Here is a 16,445-nt window from a genome sequence, read left to right on the forward strand (position 1 = left end):
GCGATGAGTGGGTCAGACACACAGAGATGAGTGGGTCAGACACATAGCGATGAGTGAGTCAGACACATAGAGATGAGTGGGTCAGACACATAGCGATAAGTGGGTCAGACACACAGAGATGAGTGGGTCAGACACATAGAGATGATGTTAGGGCCAGGTGGACGGGCAGACCCAGGAGGTGGATCCACTGGGCCGAACTCCTTGATGATGGTAAGGGGTCCGGTAGCTGGAGCACTACAGGTAGCAGGGCAGTCCGTGCACAAGAGTATAATGGAGAAGTCTCTGGGACCACGGAGTCACTGATGGTAGTCCGGGTGACAGAGCTCAGGTTCGGAAGCCGAGATGATGTCAGGCGGAGTCCGGAACCGTTGGAGCGAGATGACGGGTCACCACAGGGATCAGAGATGGTACGGACTGTCAGGATGGCAGATAGGCAGCGTTCGGGGTGCGGGATTCGGCAGGACCGGATGGCAAGGCAGGATCGACTCTAGAAGAGAGAGAGGTGAGTATCTCACAGGAACACAAGGAGACCTGACTCCTAGCTTGGGAAACACGAAGAACAGGCCCCGCCCACTTGGACACTAAACCCCTTTATACCCTGTACCTGAGTGCATCATTTCCTGTCAGTGGACGCTGGCCCTTTAAGAAAGGGTCAATGACCGCGCGCGCGCCCTAATGCGCATGCGCGCGGCCCGGGTGCCAGAAGCCAGAGCAGGAAGCTGTGAGGAGGAAGCAGCAGAGCCGGGCTGGGGCTGAGAAGCCGACGGGCGCCGGGAGCGGGGACCAGGACGCCTGGGAAGCGCAGGCAATGGAGGCTGGAGAGCGGGGAGCGGCGGAGACCGGACCGAAGAACCGGGGAGCGAGGCAGGAGAGCCGAGGAGCGTGGCAGGTGAGCCGGGGAGCAGGGCAGGGGACCCGGGGAGCGTGACAGTACCCCCCCCACGCCCCCCTCCCCGCAACCGGGACAGGAAGGCACGGATCAGAGGAGTGCCCACATTCTCCCGAGGCTCCGAGGACCTATCCTCAGGACCATACCCTGCCCAGTCCACCAGGAAGAACTGTCGACCCCGTACGGTCTTCATGGCCACGATATCCCTTACCGCATAGATGTCGTCATCGGCAATAGGAGGAGGAGCCGAACTGGCAGCAGCGGAGAAGGGACCAAGGACAACCGGCTTGAGCAGGGAGACGTGGAAGGAGTTGGGTATCCTCATTGTGGCCGGGAGCTGTAGCTTGTAGGAGACCTCATTGATCTTGCTGAGGACTTTAAACGGCCCGATGTAGCGAGGACCCAGCTTGTAGGATGGTAGCTTCAATCGGACGTACTTGGAGGCAAGCCAGACGAGATCTCCAGGAGAGAAACACGGAGGGTCCAGACGTCTCTTGTCCGCGTGTCTCTTCATCCGCAGGGAAGCACGTTCAAGGGACGTCTTGACAGAGTCCCAAATCGTAGAAAAGTCACGGACTACAGCATCAGCAGCAGGAACATCCGAGGAAGAGGATACAGGTAAAGGGACGGAAGGCTGAAGTCCGTAAACGACATGGAAGGGAGAGCTGGAGGAGGACTCACTGACGTGGTGGTTATGGGAGAATTCAGCCCAAGGAAGAAGCGTGGACCAGTCGTCATGATGGGCGTTGACGTAGTGATGTAAGAAGGAGGTCAAGATCTGATTGACCCGTTCCACTTGGCCGTTCGACTGAGGATGGTAAGCTGACGAAAAGTCCAGAGTCACTCCCAGATGTTTGCAGAGAGCCCTCCAGAAGCAGGAGGTGAACTGAGTTCCTCTGTCGGACACAATGTGTGATGGAAAGCCATGCAAGCGGAAGATGTGTTGTACATAGGCGTCCGCGAGTTCTTGGGCAGAGGGCAGTCCAGTCATAGGGACGAAATGAGCCATTTTAGAGAATCGATCCACCACGACCCATATGACTGTGTGTCCGGAGGACAATGGCAAGTCCGTAATAAAGTCCATCGCAATGTGTTGCCACGGAACTGAGGGTATAGGCAGAGGCAGAAGACGGCCATATGGCAGGTGTTTGGGCGTCTTGTTCCTGGCACAAGAGGAGCAGGCAGAGACAAAAGAAGCGACGTCCGTGCGAAGGGATGGCCACCAGTAATGACGTACAATCGCACTCCATGTTCTCTTCTGACCAGCATGACCGGCTGTTTTCGAGGCATGGCCCCAGTGTAACACTTTTTGCCTGTCAGTCTCAGAGACATAGGTCTTCCCGGGCGGTATCTGGGCCAGGGTGACAGGAGCCACCGGAATGATTTTACTAGGACAGATGATGGGTTGAGATGTCTCCTCCTCCTGCTCCATGGGCATGAAAGACCTGGACAAGGCATCAGCGCGTACATTCTTGTCCGCGGGTCGGAAATGGAGCTGGAAATCGAATCTGGCAAAGAACAAGGACCACCTGGCTTGCCGTGGGTTCAGTCGCTGAGCAGACCGCAGGTATTCCAGGTTCTTGTGGTCCGTGTAAATAATAACGGGGTACACTGCTCCTTCCAGAAGGTAGCGCCATTCCTCCAGAGCCAGTTTGACTGCCAATAGTTCTCGGTCACCGATGGTGTAGTTGCGTTCAGGCGCTGAGAAGCTCTTGGAAAAGAAACCGCAAGTCACCATCTTCCCGGAGGAGGACTTCTGCATGAGCACTGCTCCGGCTCCCGAGGAGGAGGCATCCACCTCCAAGGTGAACTGGCGGTTTAACTCCGGACGGTGGAGTACAGGAGAGGAGGCAAATGCCCGCTTCAGAGAGCCAAACGCGGCGTCGGCCGCAGGTGACCAGTCCTTTGGATTAGCCCCCTTCTTGGTCAAGGCGGAGAGAGGAGCAGTCAGAGCAGAGAAGTGAGGGATGAACTGGCGGTAGTAGTTGGCGAATCCCAGAAAGCGTTGGATTGCCTTCAGTCCAGAAGGAGGAGGCCAGTTGAGAATGGAGGAGACCTTCTTTGGATCCATCTGCAGTCCGGTATCGGAGATGATGTAACCCAGGAAGGGGAGAGAAGACTGCTCAAAGACACACTTCTCGTGCTTGGCGTACAGACGATTCTCTCTCAGTCTTTGTAGAACCAGCTGCACGTTCTCTCTGTGGGTCTGGAGGTCCGGAGAGAAGACAAGGATATCATCCAGATACACCACCACACAGACGTAGAGAAAGTCCCGGAAAACGTCATTCACCAATTCTTGAAAGACTGCTGGTGCGTTACACAGGCCGAAGGGCATCACGCAGTATTCATAGTGCCCATCGCGAGTATTGAACGCGGTCTTCCATTCGTCCCCAGAGCGGATGCGGACCAGGTTGTAGGCACCCCGAAGATCCAACTTGGTGAACACACGAGCTCCTCTAAGCCGATCAAACAATTCGGGGATGAGCGGCAGGGGATACTTGTTTTTCACGGTGATTTGGTTCAATCCCCGGTAGTCTATGCATGGGCGTAAGTCGCCTTCTTTCTTCTTAACGAAGAAGAAGCCTGCTCCAGCAGGAGAGGAGGATCTCCGAATGAATCCCCTTGCCAGGCTCTCTGTGATGTAGGTAGACATGGCCCTTGTCTCGGCTGGAGACAGCGGATATATCCGTCCTCGAGGAGGTGTAGTTCCCGGGAGCAGGTCGATGGCACAATCGTATGGACGATGTGGCGGAAGTACCTCTGATTCCTTTTTATCGAAGACATCCGCGAAGGACCAATAGGCCGAGGGCAGTCCCGGTAGGGACTCTGGAACCGGAGGTCGTCGGATGGGTTGTATGGTCTTCAGACAGTTTTCATGGCAAGAAGAGCCCCATCGGGTGATTTCACCAGTGCCCCAGCTGACTGATGGCTCATGTGTCGGTAACCAGGGAAGTCCCAGCAGGATTTGATGGGACATGTGTGGAAGGACGTAGAGAGTGATGGTCTCGGTGTGCAGGGCACCGATACGCAGTTCGACCAGCTTGGTGATCCATGAGATAGTGTCAGAGAGGGGTCTCCCATCCACAGAGGCAATCACTAGGGGTTTGTCGAGTGGAGTAACAGGCACCTGGTACTTGTCCACCGTGGCTTGCTGGATGAAATTGCCTGCTGTCCCAGAATCGAGGTACGCCTCAGCCGTGAACCGCGTCTCTCCCGTTGTCACTTGTACAGTCCACATAACCGGGTCTGAGAGAGTCCCAGCACCTAGGGTGGCCTCTCCTACCAACCCTAGGCTTTGGAGTTTCCCGGCCTTTCTGGACAGGAGCGTAGCAGGTGTGTGCCCTCTCCGCAGTAGAAGCAGAGGCCCTTGGCGAGCCACTCTGCTCGGCGTTGTTCAGACTGCCGCACACGGTCGATCTGCATGGGCTCGTGGACGGAGACACCAGATGCCGTTGACTGAAGTACGGCGGGCTTCTGCGGAGGAGAGGAATGCCGTACCGGACGTCTCTCACGGGACACTTCTTTGGATCGCTCCTGAAAGCGAAAGTCCACTCGAGTCGCTAGGGTAATCAGGGCATCCAGGGTGGACGGTACGTCACGGCCAGCCAGCTCATCTTTAATTCGACCCGAGAGTCCTTCCCAGAAGGCGGCGGTTAGAGCCTCGTTGTTCCACCCGAGTTCCGAAGCCAAGGTGCGAAAACGGATGGCGTATTGACCCACCGTCAGAGTCCCCTGACGTAACCGGAGAAGAGATGAGGCAGACGCGGAGGCGCGTCCGGGCTCGTCAAAGGTGCCACGAAATGCCTGCAGGAACTCCTGGATGTTTGTGGTCACAGGATCCTCCTTTTCCCACAAGGGGTTCATCCACGCCAGTGCCTCACCCTCTAGATGGGACATGATGAACGCGACCTTGGCTTGGTCGGAGGCAAACAAATGCGGCAGCTGTGTGAAATGGAGGGAGCATTGGTTTATGAAACCCCTGCAGGTCTTGGGATCTCCGGCGTACCGGGGTGGTGAGGCCAAACGAAGTCTGGAAGCATCCGAAGAGGCTGCCACGGGGGCTGGAGCCGTGGATTGGCTAGTGGAAGCCCGAGATGCTGAAGATGTAATTGACGCTTGTAGCGTGTTCAGGCGGGCGTCCACCGAAGTCATGAAGTTCAGCATGCGGGTCTGGGTCTCACGCTGGCGTTGGAGTTCCTCCTGCAAGGCCGCTAGTGCTTCAGCGGGATCCATGGCCTGTTCTTACTGTTAGGGCCAGGTGGACGGGCAGACCCAGGAGGTGGATCCACTGGGCCGAACTCCTTGATGATGGTAAGGGGTCCGGTAGCTGGAGCACTACAGGTAGCAGGGCAGTCCGTGCACAAGAGTATAATGGAGAAGTCCCTGGGACCACGGAGTCACTGATGGTAGTCCGGGTGACGGAGCTCAGGTTCGGAAGCCGAGATGATGTCAGGCGGAGTCCGGAACCGTTGGAGCGAGATGACGGGTCACCACAGGGATCAGAGATGGTACGGACTGTCAGGATGGCAGATAGGCAGCGTTCGGGGTGCGGGATTCGGCAGGACCGGATGGCAAGGCAGGATCGGCTCTAGAAGAGAGAGAGGTGAGTATCTCACAGGAACGCAAGGAGACCTGACTCCTAGCTTGGGAAACACGAAGAACAGGCCCCGCCCACTTGGACACTAAACCCCTTTATACCCTGTACCTGAGTGCATCATTTCCTGTCAGTGGACGCTGGCCCTTTAAGAAAGGGTCAATGACCGCGCGCGCGCCCTAATGCGCATGCGCGCGGCCCGGGTGCCAGAAGCCAGAGCAGGAAGCTGTGAGGAGGAAGCAGCAGAGCCGGGCTGGGGCTGAGAAGCCGACGGGCGCCGGGAGCGGGGACCAGGACGCCTGGGAAGCGCAGGCAATGGAGGCTGGAGAGCGGGGAGCGGCGGAGACCGGACCGAAGAACCGGGGAGCGAGGCAGGAGAGCCGAGGAGCGTGGCAGGTGAGCCGGGGAGCAGGGCAGGGGACCCGGGGAGCGTGACAGATGAGTGGGTCAGACACATAGAGATGAGTGGGTCAGACACATAGAGATGAGTGGGTCAGACACATAGAGATGAGTGGGTCAGACACATAGCGATAAGTGGGTCAGACACACAGAGATGAGTGGGTCAGACACATAGAGATGAGTGGGTCAGACACATAGAGATGAGTGGGTCAGACACGGAGATGAGTGGGTCAGACACATAGCAATGAGTGGGTCAGACACACAGAGATGAGTGGGTCAGACAGAGCGCTATTTTCTTATTTTTGTTTTTGCCCTTCTTTAGTGTTGGAGGAGAGCAGTATATGAATGAACGTTTCTTCCCTTTGTCGTTAACAATTGGGTAGGGTCTCAGGTATCCAACCAATTAAAACTTCTGACTAGAGATGCGTGAGTCAGACACATAGAGATGAGTGGTCAGACACATAGCGATGAGTGGGTCAGACACACAGAGATGAGTGGGTCAGACACACAGAGATGAGTGGGTCAGACACACAGAGATGAGTGGGTCAGACATATAGCGATAAGTGGGTCAGACACATAGAGATGAGTGGGTCAGACACGGAGATGAGTGGGTCAGACACATAGCAATGAGTGGGTCAGACACACAGAGATGAGTGGGTCAGACACATAGCGATGAGTGGGTCAGACACACAGAGATGAGTGGGTCAGACACATAGAGATGAGTGGGTCAGACACACAGAGATGAGTGGGTCAGACACATAGAGATGAGTGGGTCAGACACATAGAGATGAGTGCGTCAGACACATAGAGATGAGTGGGTCAGACACATAGAGATGAGTGGGTCAGACACATAGAGATGAGTGGGTCAGACAGAATTAGAATGTGTGTGTGTGCGTGCAGCTTTTATCAAGACATTACCCAAGACTTTAGTGTCCCTTATGTTTTGGGGTGTCTCCTGACCCGAAAACATAATAAATGTAAGTTGTAAAAAAAATAACATAAATATTTTATATTTTCCTTAGCACTCACCTTCTGCTGCTGATCATCATCACCTGTCCGGTCTTCACTGCATTGTCTGATTGCAGCCACTTACATTGAAATCACAGGGCCTCTCATGCTAGGCCAGTACTTCCTGCTCTGTTAAAGCCTGGGAGGGTTCAACCAAGTGTGCGGGATGTCACATGTGCGCCATGATCTTATAGGAACATGTGCAGAACATTCAGCTTGAGAGGCGTTGATCGGGAGAAATGGTGACATCCACACGGGTGACGGTGAGGAGCAGAGAGGCCAGACAGGTGAGTGGTGAGGTGAGAATAAAGATTGTTTTTTTGATGGCCCTTCTTTTTTAATGACCTTCAGCTTGATCTCGAGCCTTGGACCCTTAATGGATGAATACTCTTTAGGAAGATCAATCTTGTGCAGCCTAAATAGGTCCACCAGTGTCTTCTCCACCGTTATCTTGATAGTATTTCTGCTATTTTTCCAATCATGATGTCCTTCTTCAGTAATTGTTCACTTCCTATGATGTCAATACCAATTGACAACAAGCAAGCCAAATTCCAAAAAATCAATAATCCTTTATTAATTAAAATTTGGTATACAACACATAAAACCTGAATGGACCACCCCAACTGACGGATGGTATTGATATGGGGAACCAGCACCCACAATAATAATTTAAGTTTCTAACCTTAATTGTATAGTTACATCCAGTCTGAATCGACTATATGTGGCAGAGGAAGAACATTGTCTGTTGTAAAGTTGTATATAACAAGTACCAAATATCCATATGTTTAAAAAATAGAAGCATAAAGGTAATCATTTAAATCACAAACAGTATTACCAACAGACAGCCGGTCCAATGCCAACAGACAATGTTCTTCCTCTGCCACATATAGTCGATTCAGACTGGATGTAACTATACAATTAAGGTTATAAACTGTTAAATTATTATTGTGGGTGTTGGTTCCCCATATCAATACCATCCGTCAGTTGGGGTGGTCCATTCGGGTTTTATGTGTTGTATACCAAATTTTTATTAATAAAGGATTATTGATTTTTTGGAATTTGGCTTGCTTGTTGTCAATTGGTGTTGCTATTATAATTGCATGTAGCCTTCCATACTAGTTGTGGTGTTGGTGTTGACTCTTCCTGTGATGTGTTCAATGTAGTCTAGTCATAGACTGGTGATCATTGCTTCGAGTGACAAGTCTGGCTTGATTTGTTCCAAAATTGATGTGTTTGTTCTTCTTGCCATCCATGGTATTGATAACATCCTTCTCCAGCACCACATTTTAAAGGCGCTGATTCTTCTTCTGTCTTGTTCCTTTATTGTCCAGGTTTCACATCCATATGTTACTACAGAAAAGACCAAACTACGTACGAGCCGTGTCTTCATCACCAGTGAAATGTTTCTTGATTTGAAGACCTTGTCCAGTGACTTCATTGTTGATTTTCCCATAGATATTCTCCTATTGACTTTCAGTGTCCTTGTTGCATCTTGAGTGATCATTGAGCCGAGTAGGTTGAAGTCCTCTACAACTTCCATCTCATTGCCACCCATCTCAAATGTGTGCCGGTCATAACCGCCAGTAGTCGACACAGAAAAATGGCAGCCATTGGTTGTCATTTGGGCGAATGTGGATTTTTGTAAAATTTGAGTAGAATTCAATAAAACTCTAATATATTCACTCATCTCTAAATCTAAAATGTCAAAAGTTTTTTCTTTAAATGATAGTTAATTTAAATTAATTTATTATTAATTCCTTTATCTAAGACTTCCAGGAAATATTTCCAAACAATAATGTTCCTAATATTATTCAAGTACTTTATTTCTATTTATCGCATTTTTCATATGAAATACATTTGGATGATCTTAAGAAAGTTACCTCTTAAATAAGAAAACGTAAATTCTACTTTTGTTAATTCCCAAATGCTTCTCACTTAGAGAAGCAAATAGGGATTAATTAATTTTAAAAATGTCAAGAACTAGCAAAGGATCAAGAAAACATGTATTTAAAGCTAAGGTGAAGTGTTATTTTTTTCAAATAAAAAGGACAAGAAGATAGGTTCCCAATTTGTTTTTGTGGGCGCCAAAAAGTTAAATTAGGGTAAGTTCATATTCATCTTATCAAAGAAAGGTTTATCTCTACACAATATATTGTACTCCAGTCCCCTTTTTACTTTTTGACCAGGTTCTGCTTTATACTTTAAAATTCTTTCTTAGAATTTGGGCTTTTTACTATTCCAAAATTTTTATGTTCATCATTATTTCATTTTTACTTGTTTTCAAAATTTGACAGGTTCCAAAAAGATCTACATACACATAACATGCTCTTCTGTTTTATTAATCTGAACAGTATAAATATTGTCAAGCGATATATGCCAACCCGATGAAGACATCAATCCAATTTTGAAATATTCAGCCATATTCTAAATATTATCTGCAAAAAAAATGTGAACTTTACCTGGATGGTATTGTGTCCTGGATGGTGTTATCTAATACTACTACCGGTAGGTTATGATACACATGTACCTGAAGAAGGCATTTGCCGAAACACGTTGAACAGCTCTAATACTAATTTCTATATGCCAATAAAACCAAGTCTAATCTACCTTTGCATTGAATCCATTGTGGAGCAGTTCAGGGCTCCATTGGAAGTGGCGCACAACGTCATTTTATTCTTCAGTTGTTTTCTGATCACAGCCCACTGGAAGTCTCCTTTTCAGCAAGTCGAAGCAGTTTCCTTTGCTAGGAGAGTGTCCATGCACCAATATGTGCCTCCTTTTGCCATGTCCAGGTGAGTGCCTTGAATTAGGAGCACCCTATCTTTAACTTAACCACTGTAACCAGGAAGGGCTGTATCTCTCGCTTTGCTACAAGTTTTCCTCCAGACACCTCTCACTACCGGTAGGATGGTTTCCACATTCCAACTTTACTACTATTCCTAACCTCTTATTGCTCCGATACTTTGGAACACCTTGTATGTTTAACTGCTCTATACGTATGAAAAGTTCAACCTTTTTAGGAAATTATGGCAAACATGTAAAGGATATGGTAAAAAATAATTGCTTGTAAAGGAAAGTTGTGGTCAGCACTGTTCCCATTACACATGGTGAAGCTTTATGCTGACACTTCAATAAAGTATAATTTAATCTTCTCATTACATCTCTTGGAGTGCTGTGGTTATTTTCTTCTACAGTTGCATGGCCTTCCGTTACCACCCTATTGAACCATTATATCTAGAAAATTATACTCAAATTGATTTTCTCAATGATATTACCAGGCTTTTGTCAGGCAATTCATGAAATTATGAAAATCCCGGAAAGATGTTTATGGAATTTGAACCATCGGTAATTTCAATTTTCATCTCCATCGGAATACCTCAAATTTTTTTTTAATTCTTTTAGTCCACCAAGAACTGTAAAGCAGACCCCTTTTGTGATAATGATGGGTGCTTTACTGTTAGCCCAAGAAAATTTCCTCAGTTTTAGTTAATTTTGGGAACTGGTCTTAAACATTTTTTTTGTACGTTGCAAAACGCACAACAACGATTTAAACTTTGGATCTGTTGATTAATGAATCATGTATAAATTAGTGTACAACAAAACCACAACTATAGAATTCCTTCTCTCGGGTTTTTCCAACTTTAATGCATTGGGACATTACCTCTTTGCTATTATATTGACTATTTATATTGTTACCATTACTGCCAATATAATGATCATTGCCATAATTAGGATTGAACAACGTCTTCATAAACCCATGTACTTCTTTATTGGTAGCCTCTCTTTTTTAGAGATCTGGTACCCCTCAGTCACTGTTCCTAAACTATTGTGGTCTTTGATTTTAGGGAAACACTCCATATCTCGAGCTGGTTGCATGACCCAATTTTTTTTCCATTTTTCTTTCGGTGTAGTGGAGAACTTTCTGTTAGCCATCATGGCTGTTGATCGATACATCGCCATCTGTAAGCCTTTAAGGTATACACTTATCATGAGTCCTGACATTTGCTTCAACCTTCTGTTGGGATGTTGGTTCTTAGGCTTTATCATAGTATTTGTTCTGTGTTTACAGGTCTCAAATCTTTCATTTTGTTCTGAAAATAAAATTGACCATTATTATTGTGATTTTGCTCCTTTGATCAGGTTGTCCTGCTCTGATACAACAAGTACTGAAATGTTGTTTTTTGCCTTTGCTTGTTTTGTAATTTTTGGTAGTTTTTTGATCATTTCCATATCTTATATTTGTATTATTCAGACAACGATCACATTTCCAACTTCTTCCGGAAGACGGAAGGCATTCTCTACATGTGCCTCACACGTAACAGTGGTTATTCTTTTTTATGGTACAACCATGTTCATGTTTATCCGACCCACTTCTGGTGGCCTACTGCACCTGAATAAAATAATATCTGTCATCCCATCCATAGTGACTCCTCTTCTGAATCCTATTATCTATACTCTACGGAATCAGGAGGTGAAAGAAGCCGTGAAGAAGATTGTCCAAAAAATGTCATAATGAGAAGATCCATATTGAAAAATACTTTATATATATATATATATAGGCGTTTAATGGACAAACAAAAATCTATAGACTCATAATGAACATGTTGTTTAAAGAATCATAGAATCATAGAATAGTAGAGTTGGAGAGGACCTCAAGGGCTATTGAGTCCAACCCACTGTGAGTGCAGGTTTTCCTAAATCAAATACAATTTGCCCAAAGGGCAACTAGAGGTACCCTAACTAAAGATTTATAAAACGTAACTTTTATAGAAAGCTAATAGTCTCCCCAATAGGCAGAGTGGGGCAATACCAACCTGTTAATGTTGTAGGACTTTTGTCCACTTGTTTATAGTATCTGGTCCGCGGCCGGATACATGACTTAGTGTTAGGTTGCTCTCCATGCTAATATTTTAGTTTGATCTGTCTAGTTAGAATTGTGAATAAAAGTTAAGTTGTATTAATCTTTAGTTAGGGTACCTCTAGTTGCCCTTTGGGCAAATTGTGTTTGCAATAATAACCCTATGCTGATTAAGGGTATCGATTTTGGTTCAGTGTTCGTACGGTTTTCTTAAATCATCCCAGCTGTATATTTATTCAGCTTTCACTTGAAGATTTCCATTGATGGAGAGCTCACCACCTCCCGTGGTAGCCTGTTCCACTCCCTGACTTCCCTCACTATTTCCTGTTGTAGCCTGTTCCACTCCCTGACTGCACTCACAGTCAGAAAGTTTTTACTACTGTCTACTCTGAATATCTTTCCTTTTAGTTTCATCTCATTGCTTCTTGTACTTCCTTGTGTGGTTGGTGGGTGGTTCCCATCACACTGTGACTTCCTTTCAGATATTTGTAGACAGCTCTTAAGTCTCTTCTCAGCCTTCTCTTTTGCTAACTAAACATTCCTAGTTCTTTTAGCTGGTTTTCAAACGACATGGTTTGCAGACCTTCTACAATCTTGGTTGCTCTTCTCTGGACTTGCTCTAATATATCGATGTCTTTCTTGAAATGGAACGCCCAGAACTGTACAAAGTGTTCCAGGTGGCGTCTGACCAGGGCAGAGTATAGGGGAATAATTACCTCTTTTGATCTAGATTCAATGCTTGTCTTGATATGTCGCGGGCGGAGGAGGGAACGCCGCGCTCTCCCACTACTCGGGTCTGGCTGCCGCGGCTGCTGCGGCCTGCTGCTGCTCGGTGGCTCGAGCGATGGGCCGGATCCCAGGGACTCTAGCGGCGCTCCTCGCCCGTGAGTGAAAGGGGTTTGATTGTGGGGATTGTTTATTGTCCGTGACGCCACCCATGGTTGTGGTGATTGAGTGTACACCACCGCTGCTCTGGCTGGGGGAACCTGGGAGTGATGGTATGGAGCAGCCAGTTGTTGTGTTGCCCCTCCGTGGGTAGGGGTTGGTGATCCCGGGGCCCAGTGAGGGAGTTGGGATGGTGGACAGGCGGGCTATGGGGCCTGTGGAGGTGCAGGGGCGAAGGGGTAGCGCTGTGCCGCACGGCACGGAGGTACTCACTCAGCCAGTAAACACGACACAGTTCTCAGTAAACAAACGGCTGGTTGGACGGGTCCCTCAGAGGGTTACGTTGCGGATGTCCCCTGCAGTTGACGGTGACGGTCTCTTTCCTGCACCTATGTGTTGTTGTTTGGTAGCGATGGGTTCCCACCGGTAACCCGCTCCCCAGCCTGGATATGAGCCGGAGGAGCTCCACTCTTGCCCGCAGGCGCTGGCCCTGGGAAACTGGTGCCTTGGCGGTGGCGGTGTCTCCCCTTAACGGTGTAATACTACTGTATGTTCTGAGGATTTCGATTGCGTTAGGGCAATGACAACAGAGACGAGTTCTTGGTACAAGATGTTATATAATATGTCACCACGGTAGATACACAACGGGAATAAACACAGTAAAACAACACACAAAACGGAGCGAAGGGGATTCCCGGGGCCACGCACCGGACTCCCCCAGGGAGACCACCAGAGCGAACCCCTGTACAGGGACTGTCCGGCAATCAACCCTGGAAGGCCTAAATGTGCGGCAGCCGGTACACAAGGGGCAAGTGGTATAGTCCAGGAGTGTCCGTACGGGATGATTGTCCAGAGTGGTTACGAACCGGGCAGAGTGCTGATCAAAGACGGCAGACGGAGTCCGGGCACAGCTTGAAGAAAACCGGGTATGGTCCAGAGTCGGTCGGTAGAGTTTCAGGAGAATCCAAGGCAATCAGGAAGTAGAAACAGCAAAGCAGGAGCACACAGCAAGCAGTATACTCAGGCACTGGACTGGGCTGAGAGGCGGCCTTTTAAGCAGCTGGACAGGAAGTAGGGCAACAGAACCTTAAACTCCATGTTAACTGAGGGCAAGCTCATTCAAAAGAGAACTGGAAAACCTGGAAACCTGACAAACGGTTGGACTGTTGCCTTCAATCGGGACTTGGTTGTTGGGAGACAGTCGTCCCCTTCACTGACGGATTTGGCAAATTATGGCGACTCCTAGCCTTGCCGGGATCCGAAAGGCCCCTGCCCTGGTGCTGACTAATCTTCGTATACCGCTCTGGTACCGCCGGGTCACCACCCGTCCATGGTCCTTTCGGCAACCTCCAATCAGTCTCGCCTGCAGACGGTCACCGCCGTCTGCCAACCTTGCTGTCTCAGTCCGGGGCACACACCCGGACTAACTTCAGGCTTCTTGCTCTCACTTTCCTCCTTTACCACTTCACCAGCTTCACTTCACTTCCTTTCACTTTCAACTCTCAAGCTAATCTGCCTGGTTTTCCCGCCTCCAGAGCTGTGAACTCCTCGGTGGGTGGAACCAACCGCCTGGCCCACCCCCTGGTGTGGACACCAGCTCCTGGAGGAAGGCAACAAGGATTTCTGTTTTGACCTTGTGTGTACCTGCAGGGGATGTGGGGTGAGTGTGGTGTTGTGACCTGTGACCCCTGGCTTGCCCAGGGCGTCACAGATACATCCCAGAATTTTGTTGGCCTTTTTAGCTGCAGCTCCGCATTGTTGGCTCATGTTGAATCTGGGATCCACTGTTATGCTCAAGTCCTTTTCCCCGGTGCTATTACTTAGTTCTGTTCCTCCCATACTATATATGCTTTTTACATTTCTTTTACCCAGATGTAGAATTTTGCATTTGTCCCTGTTAAACACCATTCTGTTCTCCTCGGCCCATTGTTCGAGTGTGTCTAGATCCTTTTGAATACGATCTCTTTCCTCTCTAGTGTTGGCTGCTCCTCCTATCTTAGTAACATCTGCGAATTTTATGAGTTTCCCAGCAATTCCATTGTCCACATCATTTATAAAGATATTAAACAGCACTAGGCTCAGGACAGAACCTTGCGGCCCCCGTTTTTAACATTCCTCCAGTTTGATGTGTAGCCATTTAGTTGTACTCTTTGTGCACGATCATTAAGCCAGTTGTGACCCCATCTAACTGATTTTTTGTTAAATTCCATATTTGATCATTTTTTCAATGAGGATGTCATGTGATACTTTATCAAATGCCTTACTGAAGTCAAGGTATATACAATATCCACAGCATTCCCCTGGTCCAACCAATCAGTGACTTTGTTATAGAAGGAAATCAAGTTGATCTGACAAGATTTATTGGTCATAAAGCCATGCTGGCTTTGATTAATGAAATCAATTAAAGACACACAGTGGCCAATTCATCAAAGCTTTATCACCATAAAAGTGGCGTAAAATCTTTGAAAAGTCGCACATTTGTTTGCGAGACACTGAGTGATCATGCCTGTTTGTCTGATTCTTTAAAATTAGTGGCATTTGTTTACGCCAGAAAATTGTTACCTACATTTGTACTGAGTCACCCTGAGTCAATACTTTGTACAGTTGGACCACCAAAGGTGGTCTCTACCACCTTTGCAGATCTAGTAGCTGAAATAGTGGCCCATTTTTCTTTTCAAAATAACTCTAGCTCAATGAAATTGGATGGAGGCGTCTGTGAACAGTAATTTTCAAGTTTGGTCACAGATTGTCAATGGGATTTGCACTGAGACTGGTGCGTTTCACACACATGAATATTTAGGGCTGCACTGGGACTGGGCCATTTAACACACATGAATATGCTGTGACTTAAATTTTTCCATTGTAGCTCAGGCATGATGTTTAGGGTTGTTGTCTTGCTGGAAAATGAAACTACGCCCCAGTCTCAAGTTTTTTGCAGCCTATAACAAATTTTCCTCCAGGATTGCATGGAATTTAGCCCTATCTACTTTCAATTTACTCCCTGTCCCTGGTAAGAAAATCATCCCCATGATATGATGTTTCCACCAACATTTTTGACTGTGGGTATGTTGTTTTCATGGCGCTGTGCAGTGTTAATTTTCCACATCACCTAGTATTTTGCATTTAGCCCCCAAACTTCTACTTTGATCTTATCTGACCACAGTACCTTCTTATATTTGTTAGCTGTGTCCCCTACATGAGGTTTTCAAACCTCAAATGGGACTTCTGAGAAGTGTACTGAGGAGAGGTCCTGTCCTGAGGTGATTTCTAGAACCTCTGGAGGGGCCAACTACACTTGTCAGGGCATCAGTCCCTAGGTCACTGGTGCCTTCAAGGTCGGTGACAAAACTGAGAGACTTCAGCCTTTTTACAAGGGGCAGTGAAATTCCTGGGAGCACAGTGGCACGTGTGAGTCTGGAAGCTTCTAGAAGATATAGAGAGTCTTCCTTCAGGATTCCAGTCACCCGATCACCACAAGGGATTATCAGTCCAGATTGTATTTGCCTTGGGAATCCCAGGATACCTAGATACTTACTCCCAGGTAGGTAGATAGTGGCAGAGGGAGAGAATGTACCGCCTCTGCAGCAGTCGGACTGCTCGGGTCCAGGATTGCTGTGGCTCAAGGGTCTCCGGACCCGGGGGGCTCAGGGTCACCCGAAAATGAAAGGGGACTATTTTAAGGGGATTAATGTTCGTGATGCCACCCGTGGTTTGCAGTAAGGGGAGTTCCGCTGCTGCCGATGGGAGTACCCGGGGGAGATGGAGCGAGGCAGCCAGATTACATTCCCTCCATGTGTAGGGGAGGCCCCGAG

The 16,445-nt window shown here is 48.0% G+C and overlaps 1 protein-coding gene across 1 annotated transcript; it reads left to right on the top strand.

The window, feature by feature from the left end:
• Positions 1-10,467: 10,467 nt before the first annotated feature.
• Positions 10,468-11,403, top strand: LOC142250457 (olfactory receptor 6S1-like). Its single transcript, XM_075322639.1, has one exon. The coding sequence runs from the start codon at positions 10,468-10,470 to the stop codon at positions 11,401-11,403; it is 936 nt and encodes a 311-aa protein (XP_075178754.1).
• Positions 11,404-16,445: the final 5,042 nt, after the last annotated feature.

This window comes from Anomaloglossus baeobatrachus, chromosome 9 (genome assembly GCF_048569485.1).
Source record: "Anomaloglossus baeobatrachus isolate aAnoBae1 chromosome 9, aAnoBae1.hap1, whole genome shotgun sequence".
NCBI lineage: Eukaryota > Metazoa > Chordata > Amphibia > Anura > Aromobatidae > Anomaloglossus > Anomaloglossus baeobatrachus.